Genomic DNA, 23149 nt, shown 5'->3' on the forward strand with positions numbered 1-23149 from the left:
GAAATCTATGTTAACTAGGCATCTTTTATCTAAAATGGTTTTAACTATTATTAAATTCAAGTAAATTAGATGGGTGTTAGAAGTTGGTAATCAGAGCTTAAGGTTGTCAACAAAGTGTTCGGTTCAAGCTCGATCGATCGTCCGGTAAGAATTAACTTATTATGTTAACAGATTATGTCTTATATAAGAATGAGAAAGGAATTGAAGTGCATGGGAAGAGCGTGTTAACACACTCAAACTCGGAAAGTGCACCAAATGTGAACGGTTAAAGCAAGTTGAGAACTTATCTAAACCGAAACAAAAGAAGCAATGTTATAAATGAAATGTTTAACGTTTAAATGTAAACATTTCAGTTTCAAGATGTCTGATGGAAATGATGATAATCCGGTGCGAACAAGCACCGAACAAATGGAAGAAATAATTGCCGAAGAAGTAGGGAAGGCAATTGAAGGTAGCCTATCCGGGTTTATAGACAAGATTCAAAGCACGGTGTTGTCGCTTGTTGAAGAGCGAGTTAAAAGGTTGGAGGATAGTGTCAACCTTATGAAAGACAAAACTGGAGAACGTAAAGGGTGCTCATATAAGGAATTCATGGCATGTAACCCGCCAATATATAACGGGGAGGTCGACCCGATAATATGTCAAAGATGGTTGAGTGACGTCGAAGGAGTGTTTGAACGAACCTACTGTGACGTAGGTGACTTTGTTGCTTACGGAACCGGTCAATTAAGAAATCAAGCCAAGGATTGGTGGGACAATAAAAAGAAGGAAATGGGAGCCGAAGCGGCAAGGGTCATGACTTGGGAAGAGTTTAAGGTGCCGTTCCTTAAACACCATAGTCCCAAAGCAGTTATCAACAGGATCAAAGAGGAATTTATCCAATTAAGACAAAAGGGAGAATCAATTGATAAGATCACGGGCATCTTCATGGATAAGCTGAGGTTTTGTGACGAGTTAGTCACCACTGAAGAGCAGAAGATATACTATTATTACAACATGTTGAGCACTGAATATAGGGAGTTTATGACTCCTTCAAAATACGAGACCCTTACCGAAATCATAAACGTTGCTCGGGAACGGGAAATCGAGTTGAAGAAACAAGTTGAAAGAGGTGAGCGAAGGGCACAAGATGTGAATCCAAGCCCTATAAAGAAAGCCCGAACTGGAGAATCGGGAAAGAAGGTCGATGCTAAAGGCGGGTCGCCAAGTTGCAAAGTATGTGGAAAGGGGCACAAAGGCGAGTGCCGCTTCAAAGACAAGCCATGTCCGGTATGTGGGAAGACGGGGCACACTGCATCGTTATGTCCCGGAAAAGTTTCCGTTTGTTATAAATGTTATCAACCCGGCCACAAAAAGTCTGAATGCCCCGATTTTGTTGGAAAGAGAGACACAAAAGAGTCTCCAATAGAAACTCCCAAGGCGAAGGCTAGGTCCTTCCAACTTACCACGGCTGAAGCAAAAACAGAACCCGATGTGGTTTCAGGTATATTCACAATTAACTCAATTCCAGCATGTGTATTGTTTGATACGGGTGCGAATAAATCCTTCATTTCGCATGGATTTATTCGGCATCCTTCTTTTATATTGACAAAGTTATCTGTGCCCTTAGAAGTTGAAATAGAGGACAACAAAAGTTTTATAGTTTGTGATGTTTGTCAAGGCTGCAAATTAAGTATTGACGATGAAGAATACTTGATAGACCTAATCCCGATGTCGATGGGGGGAATTTCAAGTAGTCGTTGGGATGGATTGGCTATCTCAGCACCATGCGAAGGTCGTGTGTTTCCGTAAGGAGATAAAGTTAATATCTCCAAGCGGGAAACACGTCACTATCTATGGTGAAAAAGGAGGCAACCCCATAGTATGCTCAATGTTGAAAGCTCACAAGCTTATGAAGCGAGGATGCAAGGCATTCATGATATACACAAATGAACCCGAGAAAGAATCACGGAAGATTGAAGATGTACCGGTAGTACGAGACTATGAAGATGTGTTTCCGGAGGATTTACCGGGGATACAGCCTGAACGGGAAGTAGAGTTCGGGATCGAATTGATTCCGGGCGCAAAACCCGTAGCAAAAGCACCATATCGACTCGCACCGTCGGAATTACAAGAGTTGATGTCCCAGATTCAAGACCTGCTTGACAAAGGATTCATAAGGCCGAGTGTGTCTCCTTGGGGCGCACCGGTACTATTCGTGAAAAAAAAGACGGAAGCATGCACATGTGTATCGATTACCGGGAGTTAAACAAACTCACGGTAAAGAATCGATACCCGCTTTCGAGGATAGATGATTTATTTGACCAATTACAAGGTGCGAACTGGTTTTAAAAAATTGACCTTAGATCGGGGTATCACCAACTAAAGGTCAAGGAGGAAGATGTGCCGAAGATGGCTTTCCGCACGAGATACGGACATTACGAATTTCTCGTGATGTCATTTGGGCTAACAAATGCACCCGCGGCTTTCATGGACCTCATGAACCGGGTTTGCAAGCCAATGCTGGATAGGTCAGTCATCGTGTTTATCGATGATATTTTGGTGTATTCAAAAAGTGAAGCAGAACATGCACACCACTTACAAGAGGTGTTGGAGACACTTAGACGAGAGAAGTTGTATGCGAAATTCTCTAAGTGTGCCTTTTGGTTACGAGAGGTGCAATTTCCTGGCCATATCATAAGTGCCGATGGAGTGTTAGTAGACCCGTCAAAGATTGAAGCCGTGTCGAAATGGAATCCCCCGAAGAACCCTTCAGAAATTAGAAGCTTCTTGGGGCTTGCGGGATACTATAGGAGATTCATTCAAGATTTCTCCAAGATTGCGTCACGCTAACAAAACTAACCCGGAAGGAAGAAAAGTTCATTTGGGGAGTAGATCAAGAAAGAGCGTTTCAAACGCTAAAAGAGAAATTAACTCAAGCTCCGGTACTAACATTGCCGGACGGGGTCAAAGACTTGGTGGTTTATTCGGATGCCTCACTATCGGGGCTCAGGTGCGTTTTGATGCAACGGGGCAAAGTTATAGCTTATGCCTCGAGGCAATTGAAGATACACGAGAAGAAATATCCCACGCACGATCTCGAGTTGGCTGCGGTGGTATTTTCATTAAAAATATGGAGGCACTATTTATATGGGGTAAAGTGCACCATATTTACAGATCAGAAGAGCTTAAAATACTTCTTCGATCAGAAGGAGTTAAATATGCGACAAAGGCGATGGTTAGAAACAGTGAAATATTTCGACTGTGAAATACACTATCACCCCGGAAGGGCAAATGTGGTGGCGGATGCTCTGAGCAGAAAAGCGGACTATGTCCCAATACGAGTAAGATCGATGCAGCTTGTGGTGACCTCGGGTATACTTGAACGTATACGAGAGGCGCAATCAGAAGCAGTGAAAGAGGAGAATTGGAAGAAAGAAAGAATAATCGGCCAGTGAAAGATTTGTCGGATGGAGATAACGGGTTGAAGACTCGATCCGGAAGAATATGGGTTCCAAATACTTGTGGGGTGAAGATGCTTCTACTTGATGAAGCTCATAAATCCCGATATTCAATTCATCCGGGTGCGACCAAGATGTACAATGATCTGAAACAAAACTATTGGTGGCCCGAGATGAAAAGAGATATTGTGAAATATGTGGAGAAGTGTTTGACCTGCTTACAAGTCAAAGCGGAGCACCATAAGCCATATGGCAAACTGCAACCATTGGACATCCCAGTTTGGAAATGGGAACAAATCACCATGGATTTGCTGACCAAATTGCCCAAAACTAACCGCGGGTTTGACGCTATATGGGTAGTTGTGGATAGGTTGACGAAGAGTGCTCACTTCATTCCGATTCGTGAGACTTATACATCCGAGAAGATGTCGGAGGTGTACACCAATGAAATCATAGCACGTCATGGGGTACCGATATCCATTGTATCGGACAAAGATACCCGGTTTACTTCGAAATTTTGGCGTGAATTCCAAGAGCAAATAGGAACTAAACTGTTCATTAGTACCGCTTACCATCAACAAACGGATGGGCAGAGTGAAAGAACAATACAAACGCTGGAGGATATGCTGCGGGCTTGCATTATTGACTTCGGGGGTAGTTGGGATGTCTATCTACCCTTGGTCGAATTTTCATATAACAATAGCCATCACGCGAGCATTAAAATGGCCCCTAATGAGATGTTATACGGTAGAAAGTGTCGAACTCTGGTATGTTGGGGAGAAGTGGGTCCACGAGGACTAGCACCTACGGATATAATCCGAAGCACTAATAAGAAAATTGAAGTGGTGCGAGCCCATTTGAAAGCGGCCCAAGATAGACTAAAGTCTTATGCCGGCAAAAGACAAAGACCGATTGAGTTTCAGTTAGGTGATATGGTTAAGCTAAAGGTTTCCCCATGGAAGGGCGTTATCAAATTTAGAAAAAGGGGAAAACTAAGCCCGAGGTTTATTGGGCCATTTAAAATCATCGAACGGGTTGGCAAGGTGGCTTATCGCCTGGAATTGCCGGAAGAATTGAATGGAATACATGGCACGTTTCATGTGTCGCAATTGCGAAAGTGTCTAGCGGACGAAAAGGCGTATATCCATTACGATGATATCGAAGTGGATAATAGCCTGAGTTATGCGGTGAGACCAGTGGAGATTTTAGATCGAAAGGTCAAGCACTTGCGAAACAAACAAATCGATCAAGTCAAGATCAAGTCGGAGCATAGGAAAGGCTCGGATACTACGTGGGAGTCCGAAGAGGAGATGCGACGTCTCTACCCTACTTTATTTGGTACGTACTTTGGTTTCGAGGACGAAACCCCTTTAAGGGGGATGGACTTGTAACATCCCGAAAATATAAAACTTTATATTAGGATCATAAAGTATAAATAAACAAGAATTTACTAACTAGGAATTTTAACCTAGTTAGCTAATAGTCTAGAAATAACTTACAATAGGGTTAAAAACAGCCAAACTATAAGTTATACAAAAGAGGAGGGGTTAATCTTGTAAAAATCTGAAACTAGAATTAATTAAAACAAAAACCAAACTGTCATGGCCCTTGGCCCCAGTTTGACCCGGTCCAGAGCCGTGAGGCAGGAAATCCCGTGGTATTTAATTTAGGCGACAGCGGAAGTCTTTTAATACAGAATCTTTTAATACTCAAATGCCCGTTTAGTTTATTACATAAAGTGTAGGGATAAAACCCTGTAATATACAATAAGGTGATTTCTCGGGGAAATCTTTATTTCTCAAAACATGTTTCTTTATTTATTTACATTGAGCCACTTTTCTAAGCTTGTAGTGCTTCACGGCACTTTTCTTGGATCACAACAGATCACCTGAAACATGTTTGAAAAAGGTTTTGTCAGCGGGGAAATACTGAGTGAATCATTCATTTTAATTAAAATAACACGTTGCTATAATTTACAGTATTAAGAGCGATTACAGTGTTTCCATATCAACCAAATACCCACAGTATTTGTCACTCGACCGGATCTGTGACTGTGGTCATATCACTGTTGGGTCCGTTCACCCACAAGTGACGTTAATCACTATTTAGGTCCGACTACCTAATAGTGTATATCATAATTTAGGCTTGCTCACCTAAAATGATACAATTAAAAGTAATGTGCACAATACCCCACATACTGGCTGTAAACTTGGCGATTACAAAGACTTAATCCCTGTAATTATAATTTTGGAAAATAATTTGGAGTATTTTAAAACAGTTTATAAAAAGAGAATGACTCACATTGCAGGTTTAACGAGCAGAGTATAAGCCTACTGATTAGCCTTGATCAACCTAATTTAAATAACAATGCACACACAAACGGGTTAGTAACTAATACAGCAGTTACGACAATTCACGAGATTAAACCCTCACAACGATTTACAAATGCAATACTTAACAATGCACACACAACGAATGATCTTTTAGCAGACCCAAAGCTTTGTAATGGTTAATTATACTCACAAGAATGTGTGATAAAAATTTCACAAGGTTTCAATGAAGTATGAGAAAGTTATGACAATATTCGTATGCGAGGGGTTAAAAGCGTCAAACTGCAAAGTATGTCAATTCGTAAGGTTTCGGACCTTCCGGAATATGACCATGAGTTTAGTATACTCAATTTAACCTTAATATAGCTTAGATATAGGCTTAGAGGTGTTTGGTGCGCAAAAATAAACTTTTATGTCATGCAGGGACTAAAAGTGTCAAAAAGTGCGCAAGTTTGCACTTTCGCGCATATCTTGCATTCTGAATATCCCCGGACACCCAAAAATTTATGTAAGCACTAAAATATTATATTTTAGTGTTTGGCTTGATAAAATTCCATTCGTCGCGTAATTTGGATCGTTTTTAGCGTCCGTCCGTGTTTCGTCGTAATTAGCCGAACAACGGGACCGTACGACCAAACGAACCGACATCCGGCATATTTTTGAGCATGTTTCATGTTCCCTATGCTTAGGCATCATTGTAGAGCCTTAAAAATGGTTTAACAGGCCTCAAATGTGTCGGGAATGACAATTGGGAGTGCAGGGGCCAAAACTGTCAATAGTTGAAAGATTGCATGTGCTGTACAGGTCCCTTACGGACCGTATACAGGACCATACGGTCCGCATAGCATGCCCAGTTCCAGAATTTTGAAAACCAGCTTTGGTTTTGCTCTCACACTCTCATAATCGAATCTAGGGGCTGCCCATTGTTTTGTAAAACATGGGTATGAAGTGTAGGGCTGAGATTGAAGCACGATTATCGATGAACGATCCTAACGGCTCTCAAAATCCTATAAATACCCCTTAGATTTTGGGTTTCACTTGCACCTCTTCTCATTTCTGGATTGCTCTCTGATTTCTCTGCATTCCTTGAGGGTCTTGAGCTTCTTGAGATCCTCTTTCAAGTCCTTTGGACTTTTGTAAGTTATTCCTTTCATGCTTAGTTATTTGTTTAGTGTTTAAACCGAAAAGTCAAGCGTTATCGATAAACACTTTGACTTTTAATCGGTTGAGCCATGGTTCGCGTCGAACATGGCTACGTGATCGTAATTAGGTAGGTGTTTAACCCTTTAAAGGGCATCTCCTAATTACCACGTTTACTTAGTTTAATTGTCGGGTCAAATTAAAGTCAATCGGGTTTGTTTTAAATAAAATTCATAACTAATGATATAAAATCTTTAAAATCAGTTTTGTCACTTTAACAACTTGGTAAATATTAGTTGAACATGTCTAAGCATGTTCAACCCGACAATTCTAAGTATGGGCTCGGTTCACGACCGAAAGTCGCAAAGTTTGACCTTTGCTTTGACTTTCAATTCTGACCCGAATTAGCTTGAGTTTATTTATACCTTAGGGTCCTTTGTGATCATGTTATATGATAGTATAACCTCCCAAAGTTATACTACTTGGTTCTTTAGAATTAAAGACCATCGCATGTTTCCATAATGCCTAAATGTGACCATAATGCCCTTTAATGTTAAAACAATATTTTTTGAAGATGTGAAAGGACTAAAACCTTTATTACTGATCTATAAGCATGTCCATAAAATTTCACATCAGTTTGAGGTCTAGATTAGGAGATATGCTCATTAGCGTAATTAAGAAGCTTTTCGGTAAATAAACCGCATAATTAGCATATAGCCTATCTAAACCCAATTTTTAATACCAAACTTATTACCCACTGATGTAATATAATATTTTGGGATTATTGAAGATTTTTATTTATTTTTAGGCTGATCGTAACCTAGAGTTCTAAGCTTGATTCGGTAATTGCCGGTTTTGCCCTTTTAGGCTAGAAAATGAGTTTTACAAAACCTTTTGACCCCAAACCTTTTTATACGGATCTAATATGATAAATAAGGTATTTTGAGCCATCTAGAATAATAAAAATATCAGCTTCCCTTCTAGAACCCGGAAATAGCTCAAAATCACCTATTTAAGCGTTTTTAACGCATAGTATATATTGAAACCATTTTAAATCTATAAGACTTGATACCTACTGATGTTTTAAGTAAACTTTCATACTTTAACAGTAAGCAAAAGTCTTAAACTCAGAATTCTAGTTTTGACCTTTTTAAGCCTATGTGAAATTACCAAAATGCCCTTAAGATGCATAGTTTGGTTATAAGTGATAAATTTCACCTATAGGTTATACCCAAATGATATAACTTGGTAAATTAAGTATTTTTACTGATATAATCAAACCCGAAACTCAGATTACTATTTAACCTCTTTTGTAGCCTTTAAAATGACCAAAATACCCCTACGGGGCATAAATTGGTTTTAAACTCGTTTTGGGCATAATGGAAGATATCCTACTGATATCACAACATATCAAAGGCATATTAACTTATGGAACATGTTCATGACTCTTATGGTTACCCGTTACGCATGTTTCGCGTTCGGATCGGCCTATGTGACTAGTTTGCATATATAAGCCGAAACGGGTCAAACCAAATCGTTTTTGTCTCAATATTCAAGATGTGATTAAGTTACCCATATAAAACAAGTATTCAAGCTTGTTGGGTCAAAACCACATTCTAAACCGGTCTTCGCTTCATCATGCGTTTGAACCGTGTATTCCTTTTGAAAACTAACCGGTCTAAGTCTAAACTTAATTAAAGACCCGTTAGGATTCTAATAGGTTATTAAAAACCTTCGTTCCAGATTAGGAGCCCAGTAAAAGCTATCTGTACTTTCTGATTTGATATACGGCTGGGATTGATTTTATATTCAGCTCAGGTAAATACCCTTAACTTATTTTCCCTATACGGGCTTGGGATACGGTACTATAAAAGTACCGCTTGGTCGGGTGTATGTAGTCATTTAAATCGTATTGTGATTGATGTATTTACATAACCTGTTTGATATGTATTATTTGGTGTATGGCCCTTGGGGGTTAAATGACCATGTCCCGGATATCCTTGGCATCATTCATGAAATGGACACGACCTAAGCACGGGGTGTAGGCGTACACCTGACAGCTGCATTATGTAAAAACTGGTATCCCACTATAAGGAATCGACCTTGTGGGCATTATACCTGTGGCGTGTCAGTTAACTTAAGTCCGGCCCTACAAACCGGCCCTAATGGACGACAAATGAGTAAAACTGTATACAAGATTGTTTTGAATAATTGTCCCAAGTTATAAAATATTTTTGCCAAAGTGCATTCAAATCAATTTTCAAACTCTTTTCAAAATGAGTCAGTTAAGTTGTATTTACCAGTGCAAACTGACGTATTTTCCAAAAAGGCTAAGTGCAGGTGCTAGACGAAATAGGCTGGTTACTCCAGGCATCATTACTCAAGTCTCGCAAGCTTTAGATGTCAAAGTCTGTTGAACAATTTTTCCTTTTTATCTTGATCCGCCTGTGGATCTGTTTCGACTGTGTTGTAATACTTAAACATTACATTTTGTTCAGTTGAAATAAATCTATATCTTATGCTTCCGCTGTGTATTTTATATGTTGTGTTGTTTGACTATGATGATATCAATGACGTCACGATACTCCCCACCGGGCCCACCGGTGACACGTGGAAAATAGGGGTGTGACACTTAGGTACCCAAATTCTCTTCTTGTGGAATCTCCAAATTCCATCACTTCCTTGTTTTAGTTCCTTTATATATCCTTTCATTTCTTCAGCATCGTCCTTGATTGCAGTTTCTTGAATTTTCTTCAATTGCTCCATTAAATCTATTTGTAGATTTAGTCTAAGAGCACGGACTCGCTTTTGCTTCTCCTGATACTTACGACTTAAGGCATCTGCGACTACGTTTGCCTTTCCTTCGTGATATTGAATATCACAGTCGTAATCGCTTAGGATTTCCATCCATCTTCTTTGCCTCATATTTAACTCTTTTTGCCCAAATATGTACCTTAAGCTTTTGTGATCTGTATAAACAGTAAACTTACTTCTATACAGATAGTGTCTCCAAATCTTTAGGGCAAAAACTATAGCTTCTAATTCTAAATCATGAGTCATATAGTTTTCCTCGTGCTTCTTCAATTGTCTGGAAGCATACGTAATTACCTTTTTTTGAAGCGTCACAATATACTTCAAAATCTTCTGTTCCTTCGGGTAAGGCTAAAATTGGAGCATCTGTCAATCGGTGCTTTAAAATTTTAAAAGCTTCTTCTTGTCTAGGTCCCCATTCAAACTTAACGGCTTTACAGGTTAGCTTAGTCAAAGGTATAGCTATCTTAGAGAAATCCTTAATAAATCGCCTATAGTATCCAGCTAATCCTAGAAAACTTCTAATTTCCATAGCTGTTTGCGGGACCTTCCATTTGGTGATTGCTTCTATTTTAGCAGGATCTACGTGAATTCCTTCGTGATTCACCATGTGACCTAAAAATTGCACTTCTTGTAACCAAAATTCACACTTCGAGAATTTGGCATAAAGCTTTTCCTTTCTTAACAAAGTTAAGAGTGCATGCAGGTGCTTGCAATGTTCTTCCTGACTTTTGGAACAAATAAGTATATCGTCGATAAATACGATTACAAATTTATCCAAATATGGTTTACAGATCCGATTCATCATGTCCATAAATGCTGCTGGGGCATTTGTTAGTCCAAAGGGCATGACTGTAAACTCATAATGACCATACCTAGTTCTGAAAGCAGTTTTAGGTATGTCTTCTTCTTGTACTTTCAGCTGGTGATATCCGGATCTTAGGTCTATCTTAGAAAAATACCTAGCGCCTTGAAGTTGATCAAAAAGATCATCAATTCTAGGTAATGGGTATCGATTCTTAATTGTAACTTTATTTAGTTCCCTATAATCGATACACATCCTCATCGATCCATCTTTCTTTTTCACAAACAACACTGGTGCTCCCCAAGGGGATGAACTAGGTTGTATAAATCCCTTGCTTAATAATTCATCTAACTGCTTTTTCAATTCTAGCATTTCGGTGGGTGCTAATCGATAAGGTGCCTTGGCTCGGTTCACGACCGAAAGTCGCAAAGTTTGACCTTTGCTTTGACTTTCAATTCTGACCCGAATTAGCTTGAGTTTATTTATACCTTAGGGTCCTTTGTGATCATGTTATATGATAGTATAACCTCCCAAAGTTATACTACTTGGTTCTTTAGAATTAAAGACCATCGCATGTTTCCATAATGCCTAAATGTGACCATAATGCCCTTTAATGTTAAAACAATATTTTTTGAAGATGTGAAAGGACTAAAACCTTTATTACTGATCTATAAGCATGTCCATAAAATTTCACATCAGTTTGAGGTCTAGATTAGGAGATATGCTCATTAGCGTAATTAAGAAGCTTTTCGGTAAATAAACCGCATAATTAGCATATAGCCTATCTAAACCCAATTTTTAATACCAAACTTATTACCCACTGATGTAATATAATATTTTGGGATTATTGAAGATTTTTATTTATTTTTAGGCTGATCGTAACCTAGAGTTCTAAGCTTGATTCGGTAATTGCCGGTTTTGCCCTTTTAGGCTAGAAAATGAGTTTTACAAAACCTTTTGACCCCAAACCTTTTTATACGGATCTAATATGATAAATAAGGTATTTTGAGCCTTCTAGAATAATAAAAATATCAGCTTCCCTTCTAGAACCCGGAAATAGCTCAAAATCACCTATTTAAGCGTTTTTAACGCATAGTATATATTGAAACCATTTTAAATCTATAAGACTTGATACCTACTGATGTTTTAAGTAAACTTTCATACTTTAACAGTAAGCAAAAGTCTTAAACTCAGAATTCTAGTTTTGACCTTTTTAAGCCTATGTGAAATTACCAAAATGCCCTTAAGATGCATAGTTTGGTTATAAGTGATAAATTTCACCTATAGGTTATACCCAAATGATATAACTTGGTAAATTAAGTATTTTTACTGATATAATCAAACCCGAAACTCAGATTACTATTTAACCTCTTTTGTAGCCTTTAAAATGACCAAAATACCCCTACGGGGCATAAATTGGTTTTAAACTCGTTTTGGGCATAATGGAAGATATCCTACTGATATCACAACATATCAAAGGCATATTAACTTATGGAACATGTTCATGACTCTTATGGTTACCCGTTACGCATGTTTCGCGTTCGGATCGGCCTATGTGACTAGTTTGCATATATAAGCCGAAACGGGTCAAACCAAATCGTTTTTGTCTCAATATTCAAGATGTGATTAAGTTACCCATATAAAACAAGTATTCAAGCTTGTTGGGTCAAAACCACATTCTAAACCGGTCTTCGCTTCATCATGCGTTTGAACCGTGTATTCCTTTTGAAAACTAACCGGTCTAAGTCTAAACTTAATTAAAGACCCGTTAGGATTCTAATAGGTTATTAAAAACCTTCGTTCCAGATTAGGAGCCCAGTAAAAGCTATCTGTACTTTCTGATTTGATATACGGCTGGGATTGATTTTATATTCAGCTCAGGTAAATACCCTTAACTTATTTTCCCTATACGGGCTTGGGATACGGTACTATAAAAGTACCGCTTGGTCGGGTGTATGTAGTCATTTAAATCGTATTGTGATTGATGTATTTACATAACCTGTTTGATATGTATTATTTGGTGTATGGCCCTTGGGGGTTAAATGACCATGTCCCGGATATCCTTGGCATCATTCATGAAATGGACACGACCTAAGCACGGGGTGTAGGCGTACACCTGACAGCTGCATTATGTAAAAACTGGTATCCCACTATAAGGAATCGACCTTGTGGGCATTATACCTGTGGCGTGTCAGTTAACTTAAGTCCGGCCCTACAAACCGGCCCTAATGGACGACAAATGAGTAAAACTGTATACAAGATTGTTTTGAATAATTGTCCCAAGTTATAAAATATTTTTGCCAAAGTGCATTCAAATCAATTTTCAAACTCTTTTCAAAATGAGTCAGTTAAGTTGTATTTACCAGTGCAAACTGACGTATTTTCCAAAAAGGCTAAGTGCAGGTGCTAGACGAAATAGGCTGGTTACTCCAGGCATCATTACTCAAGTCTCGCAAGCTTTAGATGTCAAAGTCTGTTGAACAATTTTTCCTTTTTATCTTGATCCGCCTGTGGATCTGTTTCGACTGTGTTGTAATACTTAAACATTACATTTTGTTCAGTTGAAATAAATCTATATCTTATGCTTCCGCTGTGTATTTTATATGTTGTGTTGTTTGACTATGATGATATCAATGACGTCACGATACTCCCCACCGGGCCCACCGGTGACACGTGGAAAATAGGGGTGTGACACTTAGGTACCCAAATTCTCTTCTTGTGGAATCTCCAAATTCCATCACTTCCTTGTTTTAGTTCCTTTATATATCCTTTCATTTCTTCAGCATCGTCCTTGATTGCAGTTTCTTGAATTTTCTTCAATTGCTCCATTAAATCTATTTGTAGATTTAGTCTAAGAGCACGGACTCGCTTTTGCTTCTCCTGATACTTACGACTTAAGGCATCTGCGACTACGTTTGCCTTTCCTTCGTGATATTGAATATCACAGTCGTAATCGCTTAGGATTTCCATCCATCTTCTTTGCCTCATATTTAACTCTTTTTGCCCAAATATGTACCTTAAGCTTTTGTGATCTGTATAAACAGTAAACTTACTTCTATACAGATAGTGTCTCCAAATCTTTAGGGCAAAAACTATAGCTTCTAATTCTAAATCATGAGTCATATAGTTTTCCTCGTGCTTCTTCAATTGTCTGGAAGCATACGTAATTACCTTTTTTTGAAGCGTCACAATATACTTCAAAATCTTCTGTTCCTTCGGGTAAGGCTAAAATTGGAGCATCTGTCAATCAGTGCTTTAAAATTTTAAAAGCTTCTTCTTGTCTAGGTCCCCATTCAAACTTAACGGCTTTACAGGTTAGCTTAGTCAAAGGTATAGCTATCTTAGAGAAATCCTTAATAAATCGCCTATAGTATCCAGCTAATCCTAGAAAACTTCTAATTTCCATAGCTGTTTGCGGGACCTTCCATTTGGTGATTGCTTCTATTTTAGCAGGATCTACGTGAATTCCTTCGTGATTCACCATGTGACCTAAAAATTGCACTTCTTGTAACCAAAATTCACACTTCGAGAATTTGGCATAAAGCTTTTCCTTTCTTAACAAAGTTAAGAGTGCATGCAGGTGCTTGCAATGTTCTTCCTGACTTTTGGAACAAATAAGTATATCGTCGATAAATACGATTACAAATTTATCCAAATATGGTTTACAGATCCGATTCATCATGTCCATAAATGCTGCTGGGGCATTTGTTAGTCCAAAGGGCATGACTGTAAACTCATAATGACCATACCTAGTTCTGAAAGCAGTTTTAGGTATGTCTTCTTCTTGTACTTTCAGCTGGTGATATCCGGATCTTAGGTCTATCTTAGAAAAATACCTAGCGCCTTGAAGTTGATCAAAAAGATCATCAATTCTAGGTAATGGGTATCGATTCTTAATTGTAACTTTATTTAGTTCCCTATAATCGATACACATCCTCATCGATCCATCTTTCTTTTTCACAAACAACACTGGTGCTCCCCAAGGGGATGAACTAGGTTGTATAAATCCCTTGCTTAATAATTCATCTAACTGCTTTTTCAATTCTAGCATTTCGGTGGGTGCTAATCGATAAGGTGCCTTGGCTATTGGTGTAGTACCCGGAATTAGATGAATTCTAAATTCTACTTCTCTATCGGGTGGTAACCCAGGTAATTCTTCTGGAAAGACATCTGGGTATTCTGAGACTATAGGGATGTCCTGGAGTTCCTTACTTTTAGTGTTAATGATTACAGAAATCATATACACCATTTCTTGTTTTCTTGAATAACTAGCCAACTTCATTATTGAAATGAATTTTAGTGGCTTTCGAGGTCTATCTCCTGTAATTAAAATTACCTCTCCTGTGGGAGTACGGATTTCTATGGAATTCTTATCACAAAGGATTCAAGAATGGTTGGCTACTAACCAATCCATTCCTAATACTACATCGAATCTGGCTAATTTCATAGGTAACAGGTTTGCAGAAAACTTATGGCCTAAAAGTTCTATCTTTCCTTCCTGCAACACTTTATTTATGTTAACAGAATTCCCATCTGTCGTTTCGACTGTAAAAATCTGCCTAAGGGTGGTTAATGGTAAGTTAAGAGCTTGGCAGAATGAAGTATTGACAAAACTTTGGTTTGCACCAGAGTCAAATAATACTTTTGCATAAACGTCATGAACTAAGAATGTACCGGCTATCACATCTGGAATGAGTTCCGCTTCCTGAGTAGTCAACTGGAATGCTCGTGCATTCTTCTTGGTAGCTCCGTCGGCCATCTTAGTTTTATTATCTGCTGGTTTTGCTAGCTTAGGGCATTTTGTTTGAAAATGTCCAGGTTCTCCACAGTTGTAGCAAATTATTGTTTTCCTTCTACATTCTTCTTCCCGATGTCCTATAGTTTTGCAAAAGTTACAGGTCACATTACATCTTCCAAAGTGATTCTTTCTGCAATAAAAAGGCGGATTTGCAGCTTGCCTAGTTTCCCTCTTCTTGAATTTATTGCTATTATTGCCCATACGAAATCCTTGGGTAATCTTTTGGGCCAATTCCTTTTTTCGATCTTCTTCTCTTGCACGTACCAGTTCATTAGTTAGGGTATTAGCTAATTCCACAGCATCGTCAATAGTGCGAGGTCTCGCAGCTTTAACGATGTTACGGATTTCACTAATTAATCCCCAAACGTAACGGGAAATGAGTACCAGTTCTGGTGAAGCCAGTGTTGGTACCACTCTAGCATATTCAAAGAATGTCGAAGTATAACCACGACAATCTACACCCGTCATACGATGATTTAGGAACTTATTTGTCATTTGTTCCTTTTCATATTCAGGACAATACTTTCTTTCTACAAGATTCTTAAATTCTTCCCATTTCAGAGCATAAGCCATCCTTCTTCCTTTTGCTTGTAATACTGTGTTCCACCATTCTAATGCCCCTTCTTTGAACAAATTCGACGCATACATAACCTGATCTTCTTCGGCACACTTACTTATTGCAATTACTGCTTCGGTTTTCTCTAACCAACGCAGTACTGCAGTTGCTCCTTCGTTGCCTGCAAATTCAGCAGGTTTGCAAGCAAGAAATTCTTTGTAAGTGCAACCAGGCGTTGCAGCTTTCATTTTCTTAGGAAGTGGAGCCTGTCGTGGATTATTATCGTCATGATTGCCGCCTCCATTTACACTATGACTAAGATTGTCTTCCTGAGTACGTTTACTAGGAATGTTTTGTTGCGGTTCAACAGGTTTCTGAGCAGCAGCCATGATTGCAGGAATAGCATTAGCTATCCCTTGAATGATGATATTTTCAATATCTTGTCTAGTCATATATTGGTTTTCCTGATTTTGCTCAGATTGATTCCCTTCATTAACTGGTTCATTACTAGCGTTTTCCATCAGATAATTATTATAGATATAACTATTAGTATCAAATGATTGTAAATAAAACAATGGCAAGTAATCACATAAATCTTTTTCACAACACACATATATATAGCCAAAATTGTCGATGTTTCGACTTCTATTTCGCTTGATAGATTATATAGGCATCCATACACACTACTTATCTTACAATGTTTTATTTCCCATTTTACAGAGTTATATTTTTCTACTACTGTTATTATACAGACATTCTTCCCAACCCCACTATTCTTTGGTTAACTGGCAGTTTAGTAGCGACGCTCCCTTTCGTCGTATTTCCAGGAGATTTGTTCCCCCATTTCCCGGATCCTATTCCCTGTACCTATCAGCTCTTCACTGAACTGACGAAGTTCGGCTAAGTTTTTGTTGCTCATTGGAGGATTGGGAATGGGTTCTGGATCAAACTGTGGGAGGAAGGAATAAGGACTATTAATCATGTTTTGGAATTGCCAGTCATTCGTCCACCATTCTTCCATTTGGCCTAAAGGTCGAGTGTGGATTAGTGGGTCTGGAATACCTGGTTTCAGATTTACGGGAAGTTGGATTTCGGCCGGGTAAGGATATAGATTATTGTGGATAGGGCTAATGACATCACAATTTGCCAATAGACGGTCTATTTCGTCTTGAAATGTGATTTCTTCAGGTTGTCTAGAGCTCTCTCCAATTTCTATTCCTTTTTGTTTAGAATTTTCCCTGATTTCTATCTCTGCTGGCTTAGAACTCTCTCCGGTTTCGATTCCTTTTCCTTTGTCTATAGGGTTTTCTACTTTGGGGAGTTTCCTAGTGGTTGGCTTTCTCCTTCGCACTTTTCTCCATCCTACATATCTTCTTCTCTTTTTAGGTTTTTCTTTTTCCAGCGGTGGAGCTTGGAATTCCAGAGGTTCCACTATGTCAGCAACATAACCAGTAAAGTCGTGGGAGACTTCAATTGGTACTGGGTAGAGGTTGAGATTCTGAAATGCTTCCGATATCTCATTCATGCTGTATAGCATATATGCAAAATGCACAAAAATGCTAAGTTAAAACTTTGGAACAAAGTTTTACAAATAAACATTAAAGTTTTATTGCATACTAATTTGTACAAAAGACAACAGGAAAGAGAACACACGGGGATTTATTTATTTATTTACTGGGTAGTAATTTTCTACTAGACCAGGCTTATTGATAGTTTAGAGGTTTGCATTTTCTGCTACGGTAGCTAACATATAAAGATTTGCCCATTTTTCAATAATTTGTCTTCCCAAGGTGGAATATTGCCTAATTCCTGGATTTCTGGATTAAACCTCACTTTCTTGACTTGGGGTTTCTTTATTTTCTCCCGTCCCTTCCTAAGAATCGAATTTCTTTTATCTGGGTTGAGAGGATTTTCATAATTTGCCTTACGGACAAAAATCACTTCTTCCAGATCTGCTGGGCGTTTTGAGGAAAAGGTTCCTTTTTCTGTGGGTGCAGTATCTAATTTGTGGTAGATAGCAGAAAGCTTTTGTTTACCCATACTGTAACTTTAACAGTTAATTAGTTAATAAAACATATATTCACAGAATGGCAATTAGAATTCCTAAGTATTTCTCAATAGGCTAAAATCAATAGTAAGCTTAAATCAGTGGCTCTGATACCACCTTTTCCTTTCACGGCCCTTGGCCCCGGTTTGACCCGGTCCAGAGCCGTGAGGCAGGAAATCCCGTGGTATTTAATTTAGGCGACAGCGGAAGTCTTTTAATACAGAATCTTTTAATACTCAAACGCCCGTTTAGTTTATTACATAAAGTGTAGGGATAAAACCCTGTAATATACAATAAGGTGATTTCTCGGGGAAATCTTTATTTCTCAAAACATGTTTCTTTATTTATTTACATTGAGCCACTTTTCTAAGCTTGTAGTGCTTCACGGCACTTTTCTTGGATCACAACAGATCACCTGAAACATGTTTGAAAAAGGTTTTGTCAGCGGGGAAATACTGAGTGAATCATTCATTTTAATTAAAATAACACGTTGTTATAATTTACAGTATTAAGAACGATTACAGTGTTTCCATATCAACCAACTACCCACAGTATTTGTCACTCAACCGGATCTGTGACTGTGGTCATATCACTGTTGGGTCCGTTCACCCACAAGTGACGTTAATCACTATTTAGGTCCGACTACCTAATAGTGTATATCATAATTTAGGCTTGCTCACCTAAAATGATACAATTAAAAGTAATGTGCACAATACCCCACATATTGGCTGTAAACTTGGCGATTACAAAGACTTAATCCCTGTAATTATAATTTTGGAAAATAATTTGGAGTATTGTAAAACAGTTTATAAAAAGAGAATGAATCACATTGCAGGTTTAACGAGCAGAGTATAAGCCTACTGATTAGCCTTGATTAACATAATTTAAATAACAATGCACACACAAACGGGTTAGTAACTAATACAGCAGTTACGACAATTCACGAGATTAAACCCTCACAACGATTTACAAGTGCAATACTTAACAATTCAGCGGATTCACAACGAATGACAGAGTATAGTCCGAGTTCGAACAGCACTCAAACATTCAAGTCGAAATCACGATGAATAACAAAGTATAACTCAGTTTGAGCAGCGCTCAAACAATCGTTGGATAGTTATAATCGATCAGACGTTGAATCGTAATAGCGATTCAGTTATTACCCTGATTGCGGCAGCGATTCGTGAATTGTGTGTGTTGCAGACTGTTTCTGTTATAACTCAACCTACGTAAAGTGAATTTACGTCGTTCAAAAGACAGAATTCAAGTCCCAATGTCGGCTATTTATACAAATTTTTGGACCTTGCTTACGGACCGTAAGCCCTTATCCCTTACGGTCCGTAAGGGAAGCAGTCTATTTATAGGGTAGCTGGGTTCGGGACTAGCCTTGCTGACTTGACAGAATTTTATTTTAAAATTTTGACAACGAGTTATTGTGATAATCGTTGGCTAGGTTTTTACCCCCCCCCCCTTAGTTTTAGGGGCCCTGATCCTGATTCCGATTGTTCTGGAAATTTTAGGGTTTACGCAGAATTACTTGGGTGTCTAAATTAGGGTTTCTTTATTGGATAATTATCATACTAAGTATTAATTTTAGTGAGAGTTGTTACACAAACACACCATTTGGTGTCTGGTCGATCAGGAACACAGGAGGAGCGACCAAAGCTTCTCACCAAACCCTAACTCCACAAATTTGACCAATCGAAGGCAAATTCCTGTCCCAAATCGAAATCTGAACATAGATTTGTGATCCTCATCACAAGGGGGTTACAAGGTATGTGAAATTTGGTGCTAATTCTCTGTTTGAAATTCTCATGAAATTGGGAAAATCTGAAATTCTTGGATGCATGTTTGTTTTATGATGAATTAGGAACTATATAGTGTGTAGGGACAAACCCTAGACAAACACAAGCTGAAATCATGTGAAATTTTAGTGAAACCTATGAACACCATTGTAGGTGATTAGTGGGTTATGTAGAAATTGATAAACACTAGGAAATTGGGTATTGTTCTAGTGTAACTTGACAATTTTGAAGTGATTTCAGAATTATAGAAGCTAACAATTATGTTAAATGGTTGATTGATGTGAAATTAGGGCTAAGTGATAAACTAGAGACTTGATATTTAATCATGTAAAAATCTGCCCATAAAGTGTTTCCATAAATGCCTCAAAGAAGGCTTAAAACTGAGAATTTAAGTTAAAACGCATAATTACGATGATTCGGCAAATTATGCGATATGCGATTTAAAGAGAGTTCTAAATATGCCATAATTGAACTCGATAGGAAAGGACACCGAAGCATCAAGCGGACAAGCCGGTGGCAACTTGTGTTTGAAGGGTCCACTTTGAAGGTATGTAACTTGACCCGTTATATTAAATGAATCGTTGTTAAATTTTGTGAAGTCTCATTGGATAAATAGGATGTCGATTGTAGCGACCATGAGCGTTACTTGAATTACTAGTCTAAGATAAAGAATCGTTTGGTAGTCATCATATTGGGGAATTCCATAAGATGAGCCAAACGGGTCATTTAATTGTGAAAATTGTTGTTTTAGTGTTTTAGAGAGTCAAAATGGTATTGGAAATCACAAGAGCATTAAGCCATGAGATTGGTCAAGAAATGCAAGTGATGATAAGCCCGGGATGTTGGGTATAAAGCATCATAATTTTACTAGCTAAATGGTAGTAAATTGTGTCAAGTAGAAATGTGTCGAATAAATGTATAACGACATATAGACTTTCTGTCCGTAAGTTAAAATTTTGGTATGACCATCGTATTAGGTACGTTGGTAATGAAATTACAGACATATAGGAAAAAGAATCACTAAAAACAGACTTACGGATCATAAGTAATGGCTATTTTAAGTTGGGACTTGATTAAACTTTGAGCTGGGAATATACAGCATCAACTGAACGAAGAGTTTGTGAAAATCAGGGCTAGGCGTGACGCCTAGGCCCTTGGCGTCACGCGACGCCCCCTTGATCCGAGAAAATTTTATTTTTTGATTGTTTGACCCTTGAAACTTGTTTATATCCATAATAGCTTTATCAAAATTAACATTTATTGTGGTTTTGATCTTAGGTGATGTTGGAACTAACCGGAAGATGATCGAGCTAGCTTTTGAAGAACCGAACATGATTTACAAGCTTCCGCAATGTTTTAAACTTTGATAGATTATGCTTATGGGTTGTAAACAAATTGTTAAACAACTTTTGGATGTTTTAACTTAGTCGTTAGTTGACTAAGGTCTTTGCTACTTATGAAATCTATGTTAACTAGGCATCTTTTATCTAAAATGGTTTTAACTAGTATTAAATTCAAGTAAATTAGATGGGTGTTACAAATCTTTTCATCTCCACTACTAAATGGCAGTACCTGTCAATCAATTGTTTTGTAGTTTCACCTTTCATTCCAGTGAAGATGTCAAATTCTTTCTTTATCAAAGCCTTTTTGCTTTTGATCATGGACACGCTCCCTTGAAATTTTACTTGCAACGACTGCCAAATAGATTGTGCATTATCCTCATGCTGCAACAACACCAAAATATCCTCTTTAATTGCCTGTTGAAGAATGCTTATCATCTTCTTCTCAGCTTTGAAGTCATCTTGTTCAGTTTGCGTCAAACTTCCAATTCCCTTTTCCAAACCCAAACCATCTACCGGTGAAACATACTTCTTCTCAATCTTCATCCAGCACAAGTGATTTGCTTGAACCCAGTTTTTGAATCTCCCAGACCAACCTGCATATTCATCTAGATTCATCAGCTTGGGTGGTTTCTGCATCGTTCCCAACTCATTCTCCATATTGATGTTCTGAACAATACTGGCTGGGTTCTATGCTGCTGTCATTCTAGTGCCCGCAAAGAAGTTATAATAATCTTGATTTTCCATTTTTAGAAATCAGATTACCAAATTTTTTTTTAAATTTTGAAAAACTGGTCTCTTTAAGTGAAAACACTTTCTACACGAAATAAACTTCAAACGAAATGTCACGAACGAAATGGACTTTCACAACAAAACCATAATTTTCAAGCTGAATTAGGTTTTCAAGCGGAATAGCTATTTTCAAGCTGAATTAAGTTTCAAGCGAAATCAGTACTTTCAAGCGGAATCAAGTGATCATTCAAGCGGAATCACCAACTCAAGCAGAATCAGGTGACTTTGAAGCGGAATCACTTATTTCGCTTGAAATTACTTCAATTTTCAAGCGGAATCAGATCTTTTCAAGCGGAATACCTTATTTCGCTTGAAATTACCACAAATTTTCAAGCGGAATCAACTATCTCGTTCAAGCGGAATAAGGTTTTCAGTCCATTTTTATTAGTTTTAGTTCGAATTTTGATCTGATTCTCTCAAGGGTTTGTTAAAACACAGTTTTACACACAATACTAGAAACTCAGTCCATTTTGTCCGTTAAAAAGTCCAAAAGTCCAATAAAGTGTAGAAAAATGCACTGATTCAGGTGTATTGGCTCATAACTGGCTCTGATACCAATTGTAGGATCGATTTGACGATCAAGTGAGTCAATTAAAGTCAATACACCACTGTTTGAGTGGCGGAAACAAACAAACAGTGTTGAATCAGAGAGAATTGAGTAGAAAAACAGAGAATATCACTTTAACACATGTTTCTCATTAATATTTCACTAGAAAATCCGGCAGCAGTTCGGTATACAACTTGTGATTCCGTGCCAAATGAGAAACACACAAACCTATATATAGGCATCAGATTCCGCATGAAATGACACATGTCATTCAAGCGGAATTACATGAAATTCACATAAAATTACATTCTAGCCCCTGTAAACCCTATACAAACATGACCTAGACTAAGACGTAGGCTTTAGACATCGTGCACTAACAGTTACTTTTCCTGAGATGTTGGTCCAGTGGTCAAAAGGCTTGGCCTCCTTTGTGGAGACGCAGGTTCGATTCCGCTTGGGCCATTTTCGAGGGACATCTGGGTAATGGGACGAATCAGGGCTTTAATCCCGAGTTCGAACCTGACGGGGGGCGAGGGTTTACGGATTCCATCCAGTTCCCGTGTATCAGAAGCCACGGTCTCATGGCGGTCAAGGAGTCGATCTTGGACATAGCCCGAGCAGGGTGGGTTTACACGTGAGATTCTTTGCCGTTCAAAAAAAGCTAATACATAACTTAATACACATGAGATTATTTAATTCACCACAACAACAATTATCTTATTTATAATACGTTATTGT

The 23149-nt window shown here is 38.2% G+C and overlaps 1 protein-coding gene across 1 annotated transcript; it reads left to right on the forward strand.

Annotated features, from left to right (window-relative positions):
• The first annotated feature begins 360 nt into the window (after nt 1-360).
• On the forward strand, nt 361-21099 carry LOC110870452. Its single transcript, XM_022119633.1, has 2 exons — nt 361-1483; nt 21011-21099. Exons 1-2 carry the CDS (start codon nt 361-363, stop codon nt 21097-21099), a joined length of 1212 nt encoding a protein of 403 aa, XP_021975325.1.
• The last annotated feature ends 2050 nt before the right edge of the window (nt 21100-23149 follow it).

The sequence above is a fragment of the Helianthus annuus genome, chromosome 8, assembly GCF_002127325.2.
Source record: "Helianthus annuus cultivar XRQ/B chromosome 8, HanXRQr2.0-SUNRISE, whole genome shotgun sequence".
NCBI classification, from domain to species: Eukaryota; Viridiplantae; Streptophyta; class Magnoliopsida; order Asterales; family Asteraceae; genus Helianthus; species Helianthus annuus.